The sequence below is a fragment of the Trichomonas vaginalis genome, chromosome V, assembly GCF_026262505.1.
Source record: "Trichomonas vaginalis G3 chromosome V, whole genome shotgun sequence".
Classification (NCBI taxonomy): domain Eukaryota; phylum Parabasalia; order Trichomonadida; family Trichomonadidae; genus Trichomonas; species Trichomonas vaginalis.
Window position 1 is genome coordinate 27,015,065 of NC_067207.1, and position 19,912 is coordinate 27,034,976.

The following is a 19,912-nucleotide window of genomic DNA, read 5'->3' on the forward strand; positions in this document are numbered from 1 at the left end:
TGGTTGTTAGGTTTTTTAAGTCGGTCTAAAACTTCTGAGGTATAGGAAGAACTTGACAAAACACGTGCGTGTGTAACTGCTGGAAGCCGACAAACCATTTTGACTCATTGTTCTCAAGCTGTATTGTTCATTTCATCTCAGTAAAAAACTTTACATTCCCCACGTTTGAGGCGGTTTGGGTTGGTTTTTGTTTACCCATGTTGTGCATGGTTTATCTCTCTGTTAAAGAATCTTTCACCTTGGTCCATAGTGTCCTGCTTGGTTATAGTAGTCATTTGCTTTGTTATAATAGTTTCCTGCTTGTCTTCCTACATTTGCCATCCATCCTTGAACTTTCCTCTTGTTTCAGGATTTGGAAAAGATTTGTGCTGCATCTCGTGCTACCTCCAACCTTCTGTACAGTTTGTATATAGGTTTTGCTTTCTCTTTCAGTATACCTAATGTACTCAAAATCTTCCTTCCAATCCAAATCACCTCTGGCTATGTTCCCACTGCGGGCAAAAATCTGATGCACTCCTGCTTAATGCGCAAATAAACCCATTTCTTATGGGTTAAAAAATGACGAATTCAAACAAGGACCCTATGTTTCTAAAGCGACAAAGAAAGCACTCATGGTAAAAAATCTTTTAGTTCACACCCAAATGCTTGGTTTATGGATATCTTGGAAAACATTCCGAGAGTTAGAACAGATGGACCACCATACTGGCTAATATTTGTCTGGTCAAAACACAAGATACTGTTGAAGCCATACCATTACAGTCCAAAAATATTTTAGATGTGAAAACTGCTTTGACAATATTCGTTGACAAATACCATCCAACAAAACTGACATCTGACTGTGAAAGTTTCTTTCAAATCAGAGATATAAAAACTATCTGCGTTCAAAAAATGTAACCAATATTTCTTGTCGACCAAAACCATTCTGCTCTTGGTGTCATTGACGTTGTATAAAAATTAAGAGACTTAAAACCACACAAGGTGTGAAGCAAATGAAATGTCATATGACGAACAATATAGACATTTCTCCATGGCAAAGATGAGACAAGTTTTAAATATTTACAATAGCCGTAAACAAAAAGGTTTGGGAAACCACTCCCCCGAAGAAATGAAAAACAACCCCGACTTAGAGAAAGACTATATATTTAATAATTTAGTCAAAAGAGACAAACAAGAAGAATGCCGGCTTCAAACTTCAGAAAGGTGACAAAGTAAAATAGAAATACCTAAACGCGACCCATATGAAATACTATTGGCTATGACAACAATGGGAACTCGACAGGTACTCACTTCGTGTTCGTAAAAATAGAAGAAAGTATACAAGAGATATTATGAAGTTTTAGGCAAACATGGCAAAATGTACAACTGCAAGCAGAAGATAAAACTACTATTGTCAGACCTCGTTTTCAAACTTGTCAAAGTTCAAGGTGGTATACTTCAAAGACAGTTCCTAACAAATATAAGACAACTCCTGACGAATATTGCTAAAGAAGTTGAAAATGACGACTAAGATTTTATACCATGCGTTAAACTGTCATGTAAGGTGCATGTATCTTTACTTTGTCCCGTTGTTTGCGTATATCCTGTAAGCGATGTTATGTTTCCCTCCCTCAGTGTTATTCCAGTAACAATTATAGCAAACTTAACGTTTTAACTCATTATCCTTTACCTTTTGTCATTTGACCAATCCCAATATCTATGACTATGCAAACCTGCTTGAGCTGTACTTAAATCTGTGTAGTGACTGTGTCGCAGGTAAATTTCACCTGAAATCGTTTTACTTACCCTGTTTCTCTTGAAGAGTTTGCACAATACAAAAACCTGTCGACTATTTGAGTCCAAGTTCCAAAACCAAATACTACTTTCTGGTCTGGTAGAGTTCATTGACGTTAAATAGACCTATAGGATAATTGTTTGAAGATTTCTGTCTTTTAGTTTGAAGCTCTGTTTTGTCGCTTTTTTTCATATAAATCTTGAGCAGTGAATTTAATTTTTTTTTCATCCTCCATTGACATAAACATTTCATTACATCTAATGTTTATCCTCGATGTTAAAACCTTTCTGGAAAGTTTGGAGGTTTAAAATATAATCACTCCCCACAGTTTCTTCAATGTTCCTAAATATTTCTATACAACAGTTGTAAAAGAGGTATGTGTATGTCCACGTCACTTTCTGTTTTAAGGTTTCTTGTAAGTTTGTAAATTTATCAATGGTATTGTATGGATTCTTTAGCTTTTCCATTAACTTATCTTGTTAAGTTTGGTCAATATTTGCAATGTATGTTATGGTTCCATTATCTCCGCTATCTTTTAAGGTCTAAACATCCTGAAACCCACCCTGTTATTGGTCTTTACCTTCTAAATATCTTTCGATGTCCGTTTTCATGTACATTTCAACCCTTTTTATATTTATTGTCTTTTTCATACATATCCTTATTTGCCTATCTCACTAACATAGCAGTTCTATCTGTTCAACATATCTTTGTCAGCTTTCTTTTACAGTTCTCTTCGTTGCATAGTTGCATCTGTCTCATTCTTCTTGACTTTTTCATACATATCTTTGTCAGCTTTGTTGTCACATCTGTTTCTAAAAGAAGTTCTTTTATAGGTTTCTCGTTTAAAGTTCCTTTTGTTGGATTTATACACAAACAGTATGGTTCTTATTGTCTTGAAAAGAAACTCCTCTGTCATTGGTTTATGTCAGTTTTAAGTTTCCTTCTTTCAATGACTCAGATCTTTAGAATAGTTTGAAAAGTTTGTTGTGTCTTTATTTAGAGCTTGCAAAATGAGTTGTCGGTTGTGTTTATTCTCTTAGACTGATTCATTTCGACATTTTTATTCTAAATAAATATGCTTTCAATAGAAAAAGAAAATTCAAGAGTTGCTACAACTAAAACCATTAGATGAACTTTTTTACAATGTCGGTCAAAGTTTGAGACAGAGACCGTAAAGCATGAAGGCTATCGTTTTGACTACCCATTGAGATGGTTAAGAGACCCATCCGTCACAAAAGCTTTGGCTTTCGTAGAATGAAGTTCATTTCAGAAGCCATACATGGTTTTCCAATTTACGGTCGGTTTTGAAATTCGATACTATAACAAAGAAAAACGTAGTATGAGAAATTTGAACAGGGAAAACTTTTACAAGTTAGTTTGCTTGTAAACTAGAAAAACTTCTTCAAGCTTTTTTAAGAAAAAATAAACGATATCTATCTCGAATATGCAAACAGTAAACATTGACGAAGGAGAGTACCATCTCGATATTATTATATGACAGGAAAAATGCAACTGTTAAAATCAATAGAATAGAAGACCTTGGAGAAAACGTTTATATTTCACAAAATATAACAACTTGGCATGGTATAGATTTTATGAGGATGTTAAATCAGCCTGCAAATATCCAGTACACCCAGACTTTTGAGGTCGAAACCCTAATGGAACATATGAAAATGTTTTCGACTCAGATGCTATTATTATCATGCTTCATTTTCTGGCGCCAAACTCTTTTATGCTGGCAATGACTTTTACGAAAAACCTACAAAGTATACGAACCACCAAGTGGAGTATTTTCAGACTTTCAAGTATGGTTTACTACAGATGGAAGAAAGAATAATTCCATTATACACGCGTTTTACTTAGAACTTAGTTTTCATATACAACTACTATCGAACGGTAAAATATAATTTTTTAATACGGTTGAGGTGTTGGATTTGGTTGCCAACTAGACTGTGGTGCAGGTTCAGGCTGTTTATAACAGAGTTGTCTTCTGGTCAGGGTCTTCTGGTATGATGTATTCTTTTTGAAGTTAATTTTTAAGTGTTAATTACTTTTTAAGTATTTGAGAATTTTTATATTATTATTGATTTCCTATTAAATTATTTTAATTTTTCTTTATATTTGTTTTTTGGTTTTTAATTTGATTTTTTTAATAAAGATTTTCTTTTTCTTTAATTATTAAGTCTTTTATATATATTTTTATATACCACAACTTTGACCTACTCTTTCCTATATATTTGACTCGTTCCAAATTCCTTCCTACGTTTGAGCATCCTATACCTCTTCCACATTTCGAAGAAGTTTCCTATTCTTAAGAACATTTTACTATATGTAAAATCTAATGTCACCTGTCTCTTACGTTCTGTTGAGTTCCATAGCATTTTACTGAGCTCATACATTCTATTTCCTCTGGTTAGAAAACATATCTGGTCAACTCTGGTTCGCGTCATCTCATAAGTTTTTATACCCATTCAGGTTTGTATAAAACTCTTTCCATCTCATATTTGCATACCATGGTGGCAAACCTAACGCAGCGTTCATTTGACATGGCAGTTTGCATTTGTACATCTGTTGGCACTTGACCATAGTTTGCCATTGCAGTTTTTGTATTCTAACTTCATTTGGAATATTCTCTGGGTTTGGTTGTCCAGGTTGCTGTGCATTCGCAAGTTATGTGCGTCCATTTAATATTAGATAAAAATATCTCTTACGAGTACATATACTGAACATTTGCAGACATTGGTTCATCTTCATATTCTCTGTACTTTTCTGCCACGTCAAATAATAAATGACACAATGGAAAAAACTAAAACAAGTAGTCTATTTCAAACCACATTACTTACCAATAAATTTCTTTGTATGTGACACTTTCTCCGTTTATAGGACCTCTTCCATATTCTATCTTTATCTCTAAACTCATAGTCATGTATGTCCTTAACCATCTCATAACGGTTCCAAACCACTTTTATTCGGATGTAAAGTAAAAGCATGATAGTTATGTAAAACGTCTAAAGTTTCTAAAGAGTCTCTCAAAGTCCAGTCTACTTGGTATTGAAAATCCATGTGTTATAGAACGGCGGTCTACTATAAAGAAAACATTTTCCTTGTCTTTGTATTTTTCATACAACTCTGTCCAACGACATTCACAAACTCTATACCCTCAGTATATTTTTCTATGTTCTCTTTGAAAACCTTCTGTATAGTTTAAGATATAAAACTTTTGACAATAAGTGTTTTCAATGTCATGAACTCTTATAGCACCACTATATAATAGTCTAGAAGATATACTATCCCAGTCAATATACTCTGCTTTTTTCAAAACCTCTCTGACAATATTTTTCTTATCTAATGGTATACGTTCATCTTACCTATAGGTATCTTTTCTTTTTAACTCTTTCAATATTTTGTTTTTGTGTCTGGTATATGTTTTGAGACGGTTCATATAGTTGTCGAATCATTGCATATAATCTTTGATCAGGAAATCGTATGGCACAAATGAGATATATTAGAAACTTCCACCGAACAAATCTACAAATGTTTAGACCATTCGGTAGTTTCTTAAGTTCTCTCAATAGATGATATCTTTACATCTACTCTTATTCCAAAGAAGGTAACGGTGGTTTTGTAAAATTCATTTATTATATATATAATAAAATTTTTTACTGAAAAGTGACAGAAAAGTGACAAAACATGAAAACATATATATTTTTGTGAAAAAGCTCCTGGAAGACCCGTATATAAAACTTCATTTATACCTAAACATCTTCAGGGCTAGAGGGCGCAGCCTGGAAGCCCACTAACTTTTTTTTTTTTTAATGTATAAATAAATAAATAATAAAAACTTCATTGATACCATAAACTAATAGAAAAAATAATGATTCAGATAGGGCTGTACAAGATTTAAAAAAAAACATTGCCGGGTTACCGTTTAGAGGCCTAAAAAAATCGCGCCTCGGCGGCAAGCCGCCTCGGCATTAAGAATGCGCATCTAAATTTTTTATTATTGTCCTTCTTTTTCTTTTATTTTTTCCTTCCTTTCTTTTCTTTTTCTTTTTCCCCTCCTCTTGCTCTCATTTACCTTTTCCTTTCTCTATCATATTTTCAAAATTTAAAATTTTTATCAAAAATCTTGCCTATAAAGCAGACTATGGAACCTTTTAATGCCTCTTAATCAATATTATACTGCATGTATTGTTTAATTTAACTTTTCTGTACATTAAATATGATATCTCCAAAGTATGAATGCCTTGTAACGAAACGAAAACTTAATTTTATGTTGAATATTTGTCACAAACATTAGATTATTAAAATATATGTTGGATATTCCCTTAGTATGAGACTTCATGACTCTTGTTGTCTAACGTGAGCTTTGGATTGCAAGCTCTGTGGTTAACGAACATAAATTAATTGTAAAGTTTTCAAAAATTTTCATTGTTTCTATCAGCATCTATTTTTCCTTTAAAATAATATATTTGTATGATACAATTTAGTAATTTTTTTATTCCATAATTCATTCAAAATTTCAGAAAAAATTAATTTCTATTCAATATTATTTCAGCTTCAAAAAACTTCATTCTTTATAGATGTTGATTTCACTAAAGTGTGATTCTATTTATATGAGGTAGGGCATGAGGCTCGGCAAGTCTTATTGCTTTTTTACCTTCAATTTAGGTATTAAATGATTATAATGATTCATAGTGGCCGCTGCTGACTGGCCATCAGCAGTCCCTGGCCAAGATTAATATAGGGTGTCCAAAGGTGTGTTTAGCACAAACCTGAATACTGCGAATAGAATAAACAAGTTACATATATATAAAGTTTATTTAAATATAATCACCATTGGATTCAATCACGCGTTTCGCAGCGATCGATCCAGGCTTGAAAGACACGCTTTAAATCATCATGAGAAATTGCTCAAATTGCTCTCTTAAAATTTTCAAGATCATCTGGACTCCGAATTCGCGTCCTTCAGTCTCTTTTTTAGCGTGCCGAATAAATAAAAGTCAGAGGGTGCAATATCAGGTGAATAATTGGGTTTGGAACAACTTTGACATTGTTTTTTCACCAAGTAATTCATTACCTATGACTTTTGTGAACTCTTGAATTATCAAAATGAATTGCAAACTTTTGTTTTTGTTGTTTGGATTTCTCAAACTCATCAGAATGATAATTTGAGTAAGAACATTTGTCAATTAGATACTGAGCATTCATCGTATTAGGTTTTTGAAGAATATCAATTGCGATGATGCCATTCACGCCCCAAAAAACCGACAACATCATCATTGGTGTGTCAATTTTTTTCTTCGGGAATGTTTGCGGATTTTCATCCTTCGGGATCCACATGATTTTGGCTTCTGTTGCATATTGAAACAAGACTCTCCCCTGTTACTAAAAAAGCGAAACTTCTTGGATTGATACGCACCCAATATAGAGAGGAGCTCTTTCGAAGATTGGACTCTAGATTTTTTTTGAACTGAATTAAGGTTGTGCGGAACCCAACGTGTATACGCTAGTTTGTAGTTCAAATAATTGTGCAGATAATAACTGACTGTTGTACGTGTATCTTTGTCATCTCCTCTATCCTTTCTGAGTGATGCTCTTGGGTCTTCATCTAGCGCTTGAAGAATTGCTTTGATTTTTCTTTGATCCGGCGATTTTTTGTCAATTTTTATGATGGCGCTTTTTTGTTTCATGAAGTGATACATCCTAATATGATACGTTACAGTGGAATAGCTAGGAGCATCATACCGAAGCATTTTACCAATGTCTCGAGATTTTTTACAGTCTTTGCATTTTTTTGCAAGAGCGCGGATGTTTTCTTTATGATTCATTAAAAAATGAAAAAAATCCCGCCAAAATTTCCCGCGAAACCGCCTTTGTCTCAAAATTCATTTTATATCACGGCATGGCGCCAAAATACAACATTACTCATCATATACAATATATCTATTTTTATTATTATATTTATAATCAGCATATATCTCCTTTAATGTCTCATATAGAGCGCTGTGCTAAACGCACCTTTGGACACCCTATATAATTATTTAATACTTATCCAGTTTTACATCAATAACAACAAAGCTAATCAATCATCATTTCAGAAATGCGGGAAATTACTACTATATTAAAGATTGATAGACATTAGGCTGGCCACCTTCTGTCTATATCTTTACGAATAAAAATAATACTTTTTAAACAAATTATTTAATAAATTTTATTTAAAAAACAAAATCAAAATATCAAATTGATCATCATTCAACTTGATGAAGAAGTGGCATGCTACATATTCTTCTTTGCATGATTCGTTCATTGAATTTCTTGTCTTTCGCAATTCAGATATTACACGTTCTACATCTGCTTCACTGCACGAAAGTGACATCATCCTTTTTCCAATTGGTCTTATTGCTTTTAGTTGCTTTATGCCATTCATGTACCAAAACTTGCCATCATTTTGAGCAAGATGATGACCATTTATAAGATGGGAATCATCTTGCTCTATGAAGAAATCGTAAGCATCACTCAATTCCTTGCTCTATCGTCTTTATTGATCGTTGGATCAACTGTTGATTCGGCAATTGCTCTTTGTCTGAGGATTGTTATCATGAATGTGTATAGATCTTTTACTCTTTCACTCTACAACATCCCAGACCAAGGAATTCCTCGAACCATCGGCATTTGTTTCGGCTGCATGATCGTCGTTAAGCATTTGTTCCTCTTCTGCTTGCTGGATCTCTTCATCATGCTCGGCTACCTCTATCAACACGTTCTGTTCGTTCTTCTTCAAGGATTTCGCCGAGTTTCTAAATGTGATCTCGCGATTGATGATCCTCAGGAAGGAATCGTTGGACTTGCACATCTTTCAACTGCATTATAGGTGGATAGCTTGTCTTTCCTCCAAAACCCTTCTTGTCTCTGATGATCTTTCTTGCTAACGGTGTAAAGCCGAAAGCAAACGAAGCAAAATCAATTCTACCATATTCTTTCATATCATTTTTGAATATTGTAGTGATTGATCGGAGAATCTCTTCACCATCTGGCGTTAATCTTCCTGCATTTCATCCAACATCCCTTGCACTGTTGTATCATCAGGAATGCATAAGCACCCATGGACTTGTTGGATTCCAGCCATAATTGAAGTTGCTTTCTTATATACGAAAAAAAGAGATCTGACGTTGTGTCAGATCTCAGTAAAAGTGACATTTACATGTCAAAAAAAATATAATGAGTTTTAAGTAATTAAAATTGAGGGTGAGAGTAGTATTGTATGAAATAATATCTCTCACCCTCCAATTCATTCTATGGCGCCGAAAAAATTTGGTGAAATGCGACCACATTTTCACCAAAATTTCTCTGCGCCATATAGAGAATAGAGCCTGTGAGGTACTGATACTATCCATGTACCTCACAGGCTCTAGTTCCAAGCCCAAATGGCTAAAAATTGCCCGCAATTGTTCACATTGCGGGCAATTTTTAGCATTTTGGCTGGGAATTGGAGGGTGAGAGTAGTATTTGTATGAAATAATATCTCTCACCCTCCAATTCATCCAAAGGCTAATATTTCTACATTTCCATAACATTCATTTCAACGGAAACTCATTCAAAATTCTATTATTTTAATTTTTCAATCTTTTTCAATTTCATATTTCAAAATTAATTTGAATTACATTCAAAACATTTATACCTTATTAATAACATAATATCATTTGTTATCAATATACCAATTCGCTGTTCTAATTTTGGATTCCCATCATAAATTATCAATCTATATTTGAAACCTATTCAAATTATTTTCTTATTGATAACATTTATTTTTATTTGTCTTCAACTATTCATTATTTTATTCATTATTTTGTCGATTTTTTTTAGTTTCAAATTTTTTATTATCTTATTGTTTTTATTTTTTCTAATTTTTAAAAATTCTGCTTAGAATCTTAATCTCAATTTTATTTTTCAATAAAAATTCATGTTTACCAATATTCAATCACTTTTCTCGTTCCCCCAAATTTTTATTAAAAAAAAAAAAGGTAGTGGGGCTTCCAGCGCGTTGCGCCCTCTAGCCTGAGATGTTTAGTATAAATGAAGATTTTTTTTTCTTGGGATGGGCTTCCAGGCGCTTTTGCGCCCTCTAGGCCCATAAAAACCTTCTTCGTTCGTCATGAGTGCGTCAATGTTCTCATAGTAAACCTTCACTTTGGATTTGACTTCGGAGAAGAATTTGTTGTAGTTGTCAAGGACTGCCTTTGCGAACTGAGGGTAAGACCAATGTTCGACAATAGGTTTTAATGTGGTTACTAAGCCACTTTGACCTTGAGTGAATTCGTACTTCAAAACAAAAGGAGAAAACCTTTCAACAAAGTTGTCGACCTTCTCATAATGTTTACTCTTCATCTTTTGAGGTTTCTTAATGGAATATCCCCATGTCGAATTCATAAGCAATTTGAGTGTCATTGCAAGTTTGGGGTTTGAAGCTTTCCTAATATCATACAGTTGTTGTATGACTTTTCCAACTGTATAGTTCCTTCCCGGGAACTCACCATCTTCGTTTGGAATTCCAGTCGGAATATATTGGACAAACCTCATGTACGCAGCGTTAAGGTCGACATAGTATATCTTTTCGTTTGAGTCGAACTTGTCGCAACCAATTGGTCCAGTTTGTGGAAATTCAAGTGAGTCTCTTATCTTCTGAGAAACTTCTCCTGTTATCTCATAAACATCGTCGAAGCAACCTGTTTCATATAAAACCTTCTGACCTAACTCAGATGCTCTCCAATACAATTTGACGTCAATTGGATGTCTCAATGGAAGTTTGTTTATAGCATCTTGAAGTTCTTGCAACCTCATTGGAAGTTCTTCTGGTTCAGGTTGGTATCCGAACAATCCAACTCCTTGTGGAATTGTGTACTTCTTTTGTACTAGAACTTTGTCTGGAACAACTTTTGGTCTTGCTAACAGTGAAAAGTTTGTTTCGTCTTTTGGTACAAAAGTTTCTGTCAGCTTGTCATCTGGAATTGGTTCCAACAAACCTTTCTCGAAAAGAATGTTTACAGCTCTGACAATGTTGCACTTGCCTTTTCCGAACAATGGGTTTGTAAGACTTTCGTTCAACATGAAGTGGTTGTGGACAATTGCAATCTTCAACCATGATAAGTCTTTGTCAACAACATAGTCGTCATGTGAAGAACCTTTAGCTGTAGGTATGTTGACTCGGATATTGACATTTGCCAACGGTGCAATTTTTGCCAATTGACCTCTGAGAATGTACCTTGTCTTCACACATGACTCAAGATACTTCATCTTCTCATCTGTAACAAGACCAGAGTTCCTGAGACATGTAAGAATACAAGGTTCATTGACAATTGTTTCAATTGAATTGTAAATTCCATACCTTGTCAAGTCAATGTCAGACTTATTTATGAACGGAAAGTATCCAGCATGTTGTCTGACTGCTTGAGGGTTAGGTTGGTACCATTCGAACTTGACACTTGCAATTCCTTCAATTGCATTCAAAATGTCTGAGTCGGAGTCAACCATTTGTTCTCTCTTTGTAGTCTTGAAAGCGTCAAGAAGTTTTGCGGCTGTTTGTTCATTGCCATTTGCATAGTAAATGTGACCATCCAAATCCGTTATGGTCAATCTGAGATTGTGTCCTTTCTTATTTCCGTCTTGTATGGCAGCAAGTACACCCATGAAGCCTTCTTTGTTCTTTCCTTCGTCAAAGTTTACTGTAAAGGTTCGACCAGATGTAATTTGACTTCTAACTTCACGATACTTCTCATATGCATATCTTGTTCTTTCCATGGGAGCATGACCATCCTCTGCACTACCTTTTTTCCTTCTCAAAGGATGCAATTGTTCGTCATGTTTCCAGTAGAATCTGGCAAAGCCGTCGTGTCCTTCAGCTTGAGGTTCACTAACATCGAAAGGCATGTCCATAAGACGTTCTTCTTCTAACCTCTCTAGTCTGTTTGGATAATTGGCACGTGCTGTTTCCAAATCCATTTCGTAGCGAAGACCAGACAATTTGTCATAGACTTTTATGGGTCTTCCCTTCCTATATTTAAACTTCTTCGAAACTCTCCAACCATATCTTTGTAACTCTGCTTTTATTCTAGCAGACTTTCTATCCATTCTATATGGGGGCATTTTTATAAAAATAAAAAAATATTTTTTTCTTTACTTTACATAACCGCCTGCTGCCATAAGTCTTTGACGCCAACCCATACCAGCTAATGAAGGTTGACTTGGTTTAGTTTCCAAACTAAACTTTGGTTTTGGTTTATCTTCAGTTTTTGGTTTTTCTTCTTCTATCGGTTTTTTGTCACTTTTCGGTTTCTCTGACTTTACTTCACTTGCAGGAACAGTTGTGTCGTCAACATCTTCATAAATATCATATGCCATTTTGTTGCATGCTAAGTTCGGTCAACGATAGGAATTGAGGGGAAATTAATCGTCGAGGAAGTACGATTATGTAAAGTAAAAAATGTTGTGGGATTTTTAATATTGTATATAATTTTATAATAAAATTTTTGTGAGACATTTTAAGAAGCACATATAATTTTTTGAATTTAAAAATTAAAGTAGTGTTGAATGAATTTATTGATTAATTTAATACGGATATTTCTCAAAATTAATCAAAAATAGGTTTTCAGAGAACTTTTGAGATATCTTTTCAAAATGTCTTTTTGAAAATATATAAGTATTATATCAAATTGAAAAAAGGTATTTATCAAAATTCTAAATTCTTAATAAAAAATAACTTTTCAGAGGATTGTGATTTTGAAAGCATGAGTAATAAGTAAAAAATATCTACGATTTTAATGAGGGAATTGTTCCTTATGAGGTATACATTATAACTATATACCTCATAAGGAACAATTCCCTCTTGATAGCTGGGAAACTTTCTCTGAATAACTTATATTATCATTTGGAGAAAGTTTCCCAGCTATCTATTAGAAACTAAAGGCTGTGAGGCACTAATATATAATCAGTGCCTCATAGCCTTTAGTTTCTTATTAAAAACGAGAAAACTTGTTCGAAATGATAAACAATTTCGAACAAGTTTTCTCGTTTTAAGGAGGGAATTGTTCCTTATGAGGTATACAGTATGAATATATACCTCATAAGGAACAATTCCCTCTTGATAGCTGGGAAACTTTCTCTGAATAACTTATCATTTGGACAGAAAAAGTGACACTTTACATGGCAAAAAATAGAGCCTTACTTTTGAGATACTTGAGATTGAAACTGAATCTTATGAGGCGGTGATCTTGAATCACTACCTCATAAGGTTCAGTTTCATATAAAATTTGTTGCAATTTGTTATTCTTTTGCAATTATTTCTTATAAGATTTTACATCTTTTAGCGGGGAATGTTTGTTATCATGTATATATTATAAATATCTACACGATAACGAACATTCCTCGCTAAATTGCTGAGAAACTTTGAGGAAATGTCGAACAATTTCCTCAAAGTTTCTCAGATTTATATAGATCACTAGAGTCCCCTAGGCACTGATTCTGGTTCAGTACCTAGGAGGCTCTAGTTCTCTAACGAACTGATAAAATGTTTTTAAATTTTTGGATATTGCTACCTGTGAAGCACTGACTTCAAGTCAGTACCTCACAGGTAGCAATTACATTGAAAGATGGGAGAAACTTTGTCCGAATGTTAAACTATTCGGACAAAGTTTCTCACATTTGTAGTGGAGATGGAAGGCTTTGAGGTATATTGTATTAATATATACCCCAAAGCCTTCCATCTCCACTTGAAAGTGTCCAAACTTTGGGTTAATACTTTGCAATTAACCCAAAGTTTGGACACTTTCTAGAAGGAATTGGAGGGTAAGAGATATACATTCATATGGTATATCTCTTACCCTCCAATTCCTTCTTAAAATGGGAGAAACTTTGTCCGAATGTTAAACTATTCGGACAAAGTTTCTCCCATTTTTTGAAGGAATTGGAGGCTATGAGATACTGATGCAATGTCAGTAACTCATGGCTTCCAATTCCTTCCTAAAACTCATAAAAGTGGACATTACATGCATATAAAATTTGACATGTAAAGTCCACTTTTTGTGAGCGGGGATTTGACTCCGTCAAATCCCCTTTTTCGTTTACGAGAAAGCCAAATTCTCTCAAAAAGTTAAGTAGGACCAATTTTTTATAAAAAAAATCCAATTTCATTATGAATGTTAATTAATTTATATAATTATTGAATAAAAAATTTTCTTTGAGATTATGAAAAGTTCTTTGAAAAGTTATTTTTTCTCATTTTTAAATATTGTATTAGCCTATTTATTTAGAATCCAAATTAAATAACTTTAAATTCAATATTTAAAGAATAATTTTGAAGGAATTGAGTTACTTCCCCCGACGATAAAATTGAGAGGTTTACATTTTGACCGAACTTAGCATGCAACAATTTGTTTTTGTTTTCCTTTCAACTTTTTGTGTTTGTTGTAAAGTTTAGAATATTTCGACTCTAAGTCAATGAGATGTTCTATAATGAACTGTTGGTCAGTGAAGTAAACTTTTCCATCTGTTGTCTCGAAAGCTCCTTCAGACTTCAATATTTTATTTGTGAGAGTCTGTTTCTTTTTTGAGATACTAGCCGTTCCATTTTTATGAAAAGTGACTTTATAGTTAGGGTTTGTATTTCCAGACCTGGCACTTTCTATTATTGAATTTTTCTCTTCATCTGTAAGTTCTTTGACAGGTTTTGACAATGGTTCTGAACTTTTGTTTGTGGTGTCAAATCTACCGTTTCAACTTCTTCGGTCATTTCATCTCAGTAAAAAATTTAGTTTGGTTTGTTTTCACTGGTTGTTTTAGGTTTTTTAAGTCGGTCTAAAACTTCCTGAGGTATAGGAAGAACTGACAAACACGTGGTGTAACTGCTGGAAGCCGACAAATCCATCTTGAACTCATTTGTCTCAATGCTGTATTGTTCATTTCATCTCAGTAAAAAACTTTACATTCCCCACGTTTGAGGCGGTTGAGGTTGGTTATTGTTTACCCATTGTTGTGCATGGTTATATCCTCTGTTAAAGAATCTTTCACCTTGGTCCATATAGTGTCCTGCTTGGTTATAGTAGTCATTTGCTTTGTATAATAGTTTCCTGCTTGTCTTCCTACATTGTCCATCCATCCTTGAACTTTTCCTCTTGTTTCAGGATTTGGAATAAGATTTGTTGCATCTCGTGCTACATCCCAACCTTTCTGTACAGTTTGTATAATAGGTTGTGCTTTCTCTTTAAGTATACCTAATGTACTCAAAATCTTCCTTCCAACTCCAAATACACCTCTGGCTATTGTTCCAACTGCGGGCAAAAATCTGGATGCAACTCCTGCTAATGCGCCAAATAAACCCATTTCTTATGGTTAAAAAAATGACGAATCCAAACAAGGACCCCTATGTTTCTAAGGCGACAAAGAAAGCACTCATGGTAAAATCTTTAGTTCAACACCAAATGCTTGGTTTAATGGATTATCTTGGAAAACATTCCGAGAGTTAGAACAGATGGACCACCATACTGGCTAATATTTGTCGGTCAAAACACAAGATACTGTGAAGCCATACCATTACAGTCCAAAAATATTTTAGATGTGAAAACTGCTTTGACAATATTCGTTGACAAATACCATCCAACAAAACTGACATCTGACTGTGAAAGTTCTTTCAAATCAGATGATGTAAAAAACTATCTGCGTTCAAAAAATGTAAACCAATATTTCATTGTCGACCAAAACCATTTCTGCTCTTGGTGTCATTGACGGTTTGTATAAAATGTTAAGAGACTTAAACCAACCACAAGGTGGTGAAGCAAATGAAATGTCATATGACGACAAATATAGACACTTCTCCATGGCAAAGATGAGACAAGTTTTAAATATTTACAATTAGCCGTAAACAAAAGGTTTGGGAAACCACTCCCCCGAAGAAATGAAAAACAACCCTGACTTAGAGAAAGACTATATATTTATATAATTTAGTCAAAAGAGACAAACAAGAAAGAATGCCGGGCTTCAAACTTCAGAAAGGTGACAAAAGTAAAAATAGAAATACCTAAACGCGACCCATATGAAAATACTATTGACTATGACAACAATGGGAACTCGACAGGTACTCACATTCGTGTTCGTAAAAATAGAAGAAAGTATACAAGAGAATATTATGAAGTTTTAGGCAACATGGCAAAATGTACAGACTGCAAGCAGAAGATAAAACTACTATTGTCAGACCTCGTTTCAAACTTGTCAAAGTTCAAGGTGGTATACTTTCAAAGACAGTTCCTAACAAATATAAGACAACTCCTTGACGAAATGCTAAGAAGTTGAAAATGACGACTAAGCATTTCTATACCATGCGTAAACTGTCATGTAAGGTGGCATGTATTCTTTACTTTGTCCGTTGTTTGCGTATATCCTGTAACGTGATGTGTATGGATTCCTCCTCCCTCAGTGTTATTCAGTAACAATTTATAGCAAACTTAACGTCCTCTTTAACATCATATCCTTTACCTTTTGTCATTCCTGACCAATCCCAAAATCTATGACTATGCAAACCTGCTTGAGCTGTACTTAAATCTGTGTGTGACTGTGTGCAGGTAAATTTTCACCTGAAATCGTTTTACTTCCACCTGTTTCCTTTGAAGAGTTTTGCACAATACAAAAACCTGTCGACTATTTGAGTCCAAGTTCCAAAACCAAGTACTACTTCTGGTCTGGTAGAGTTCATTGACGTATAAATTAGAGCCTATAGGATAATAATGTTTGAAGCATTTCTGTCTTTAATGTTTGAAGCTCTGTTTGTCTGCTTTCTTGTCATATAAATCTTGAGCAGTGAATTTAATATTATGTTCATCCTTCATTGACATAAACATCTTTACATCTAATGTTTCTCATCGTCGTTATGTCGTCCATCCGATGTTAAACCTTGTGGAAAGTTAGGAGGTTTACAATATAATGCATCCCCACCAGTTTCTCAACCGTTTCCTTCAATACTTTCTATAGCAACAGTTGTAAAACTTGTATGTGTATGGTTCTTATCTGCTTTTTCTTCTCTAACTCATCGTTAACATAAGTTTTATCTGCTTTAAGGTCTAAACATCCTGAACCCATCCTGTATCGGCTTTAGTTTTTAAATCTTCGATGTCCATTCATGTACAGTCCCCTTTCTTTCAATTTCGTTATCTTTTTCATCCACATATTCCTTATCCGCTTTTCTTCTCTACTTACTAGCCACATATTCCTTATCCGCTTTCTTTTCAAGGCTAACATTTAAGTCTGTTATTTCAGATATAGAATGTGTATGAGTCTTTTTAGAATATTCGTTTTCAGCTCTTGTCACTTCACTTGACATTTTATTGTCAACATATGTTTTGTCTGCTAGTTCAGGATGAGTATGTTCTTTTGTTGCATAAGCATTGTTAGCTCTTTCTTCTTCTTTTGCTATTGCATCGTCTACATATTCTTTGTCAGCTTTTGTTGTCAACATCTGTTTTCAAAAGAAGTTCATTTATAGGTTTCTCGTTTAAAGTTCCTTTTGTTGGATTTATACAGACAGTATGGTTCTTATTGTCTTGAAACAGAAACTCATCTGTCATTGGGTTTAATGTCAGTTTTAAGTTTCCTTCTTTCAATGACTCAGATATCTTAGAATAGTTTGAAAAGTTTGTTGTGTTCTTATTTAGAGCTTGCATAATGAGTTGTCGGTTGTGTTGTATTTCTCTTATGGAAGCAATATCTTTCGACATTTTTATTCTAGATAAAATATGCTTTCAATAGAAAAAGAAAATTCAAGAGTTGCTACAACTAAACCATTAGATGAACTTTTTACGAATGTCGGTCAAAAGTTTGAGACAGAGACCGTAAAGCATGAAGGCTATCGTTTTGACTACCCATTAAGATGGCTAAGAGACCCATCTGTCACAAAAGCTATTGGCTTTCGTAGAATGAAGTTCATTTCAGAAGCCATACATGGTTTCCCATTTACGGTCGGTTTTGAAGTTCGATACTATAACAAAGAAAAACGTATGTATGAGAAATTTGAACAGGGAAAACTTTTACAAGTTAGTTTGCTTGTAAACTTAGAAACAACTCTTCAAGCTTTTCAAGAAAAATAAACGATATCTATATCGAATATGCAAAACAGTATAACATTGACGAGGGAGAGTACCATCTCGATATTATTTATGACAGGAAAAATGCAACTGTTAAAATCAATAGAATAGAAGACCTTGGAGAAAACGTTTATATTTCTACAAAATATAACAACTTGGCATGGTATAGATTTATGAGGATGTTAAATCAGCCTGCAGCATATCCAGTACACCCAGACTTTTATGAAGTCGAAAACCCTAATGGAACATATGAAAATGTTTTCGACCCAGCTGCTATTATTGTTCATGCTTCATTTTCTGGCGCCCAAAACTCTTTCTTATGCTTGGCAAATGACTTTTACGAAAAACCTACAAAGTTATACGAACGAACCAAGTGGAAGTATTTCAGACTTTCAAGTATGGTTTACTACAGATGGAAGAAAAAGAATAATTCCATTATACCATGCGTTTTACTTAGAACTTAGTTTCATATACAACTACTATCGAACGGTAAAAATATAATTTTTTAATACGGTTGAGGTGTTGGATTTGGTTGCCAACTAGACTGTGGTGCAGGTTCAGGCTGTTGTATAACAGGAGCTTGTTCTTCTGGTTCAGGGTCTTTAGGTATAATACCAACAAACTGACCTACTCTTTTACCAATATTTTTGACTCCGTTCCAAATTCCTCTTCCGACAGATTTTATTCCATTCCATATACCTCTTCCAACTCTTCTGAAGAAGTTTCCAATACTACTGAAGAAACCCATTTTACTATATGTAAAAATCTAATGTCCGCCTAGTCTCTTACGTTTTCCTGTTGAGTTCCATAGCATTCTTTAACTGGAGCTCATACATTCTGTTTCTCCTCTGGTAGAAAACATATTCTGGGTCAACTCCTGTGTTCGCGTCATCTGCATAAAGTTGTTTATATCCCACTTCAGGGTTTGTATAAAACTCTTTCCATCTCATATTTGCATACCATGGTGGCAAACCTAACGCAGCGTCATTTGACATGGCAGTTTGCATTTGTACATCTGTTGGCACTTGACCATAGTTTGCCATTGCAGTTTGTATTCTAACTTCATTTGGAATATTCTCTGGGTTTGGTTGTCCAGGTTGCTGTGCATTCGCTAAGTTCTGTGCGTCCATTTAATATTAGATAAAAATATCTCTTACGAGTACATATGCTGAACATTTGCAGGCATTGGTTCATCTTCATATTCTCTGTACTTTTCTGCCACGTCAAATAAATAAATGACACAATGGAAAAAACCTAAAACAAGTAGTCCTATTTCAAACCACATTTACTTACCAATAAAATTTCTTTGTTATGACACTTTTTCCGGTTTATAGGACCTCTCTCATATTCTATCTTGTCATATCTAAACTCATAGTCATGTATGTCCTCTAACCATCTCATAACGGTTTCCAAACCACTTTTATCGGATGTAAAGTAAAAGCATGGACAGTTATGTAAAACGTCTAAAGTTTCTAAAGAGTCTCTCAAAGTCCAGTCTACTTGGTATTGAAAATCCCATGTGTTATAGAACGGCGGGTCCACTATAAAGAAAACATTTTCCTTGTCTTTATATTTTTCATACAACTCTGTCCAATGACATCTCACAAACTCTATACCCTCAATATATTTTTCTATGTCCTCTTTGAAAACATTTGTATAGTTAAGATATAAAACGTTTGACATAAGTGTTTCAATGTCATGAACTCTTATAGAACCACTATATAATAGTCTAGCAGATATACTATCCCAGTCTATATATTCTGCTTTTTTCAAAACCTCTCTCACAATATTTTTGTTATCTAATGGTATACGTTCCATCTTACCTATAGGTATCTTTTCTTTTAACTCTTTCAATATATTGTTTGTATCTGGTATATGTTTGAGACGGTCCATATAGTTGTCGAAGTCATTGCATATAATCTTTGAGTCTGGGAATATTGTATGACATAAATGGGATATATAGAAACTTCCACCGAACAAATCTACAAATGTTAGACCATTCGGTAGTTTCTTAAGT

General features: G+C 34.1%; 4 protein-coding genes and 2 pseudogenes across 6 annotated transcripts, besides 6 other annotated features; 1 reads left to right on the top strand and 5 right to left on the bottom strand.

Moving 5' to 3' along the window:
* Window positions 1-5,588: part of a mobile genetic element that runs on past the window's edge.
* Window positions 5,589-5,701: 113 nt separating this feature from the next.
* Window positions 5,702-5,854: a mobile genetic element.
* A 661-nt stretch (window positions 5,855-6,515) lies between these two features.
* Window positions 6,516-7,806: a mobile genetic element.
* TVAGG3_0410600 lies at window positions 6,595-7,712 on the bottom strand (annotated as a pseudogene). Its single transcript has one exon. A coding segment is annotated over exon 1 (1,118 nt).
* Window positions 7,807-8,231: 425 nt separating the features above from the next.
* On the top strand, window positions 8,232-8,645 carry TVAGG3_0410610 (uncharacterized protein; the record flags this gene model as incomplete). The annotated part of the gene is made up of 1 exon (XM_051233073.1): window positions 8,232-8,645. The coding sequence occupies one exon, from the start codon at window positions 8,232-8,234 to the stop codon at window positions 8,643-8,645; it is 414 nt and encodes a 137-aa protein (XP_051102803.1).
* A 2,038-nt stretch (window positions 8,646-10,683) lies between these two features.
* On the bottom strand, window positions 10,684-11,302 carry TVAGG3_0410620 (uncharacterized protein; the record flags this gene model as incomplete). Its single annotated transcript, XM_051233074.1, has 1 exon — window positions 10,684-11,302. A coding segment is annotated over one exon (619 nt), but the record flags the coding sequence as incomplete, so codon positions are not given.
* A 28-nt stretch (window positions 11,303-11,330) lies between these two features.
* Window positions 11,331-11,791, bottom strand: TVAGG3_0410630 (uncharacterized protein; the record flags this gene model as incomplete). Its single annotated transcript, XM_051233075.1, has 1 exon — window positions 11,331-11,791. A coding segment is annotated over one exon (461 nt), but the record flags the coding sequence as incomplete, so codon positions are not given.
* Window positions 11,792-12,840: 1,049 nt separating this feature from the next.
* Window positions 12,841-12,927: a mobile genetic element.
* Window positions 12,928-12,955: 28 nt separating this feature from the next.
* Window positions 12,956-13,895: a mobile genetic element.
* A 286-nt stretch (window positions 13,896-14,181) lies between these two features.
* TVAGG3_0410660 lies at window positions 14,182-14,555 on the bottom strand (annotated as a pseudogene). Its single transcript has one exon. A coding segment is annotated over exon 1 (374 nt).
* Window positions 14,556-15,025: 470 nt separating this feature from the next.
* Window positions 15,026-17,093: a mobile genetic element.
* A 1,307-nt stretch (window positions 17,094-18,400) lies between these two features.
* Window positions 18,401-18,643, bottom strand: TVAGG3_0410680 (serine threonine-protein phosphatase family; the record flags this gene model as incomplete). The annotated part of the gene is made up of 1 exon (XM_051233076.1): window positions 18,401-18,643. The coding sequence occupies one exon, from the start codon at window positions 18,641-18,643 to the stop codon at window positions 18,401-18,403; it is 243 nt and encodes an 80-aa protein (XP_051102806.1).
* Between the last annotated feature and the right edge of the window lie 1,269 nt (window positions 18,644-19,912).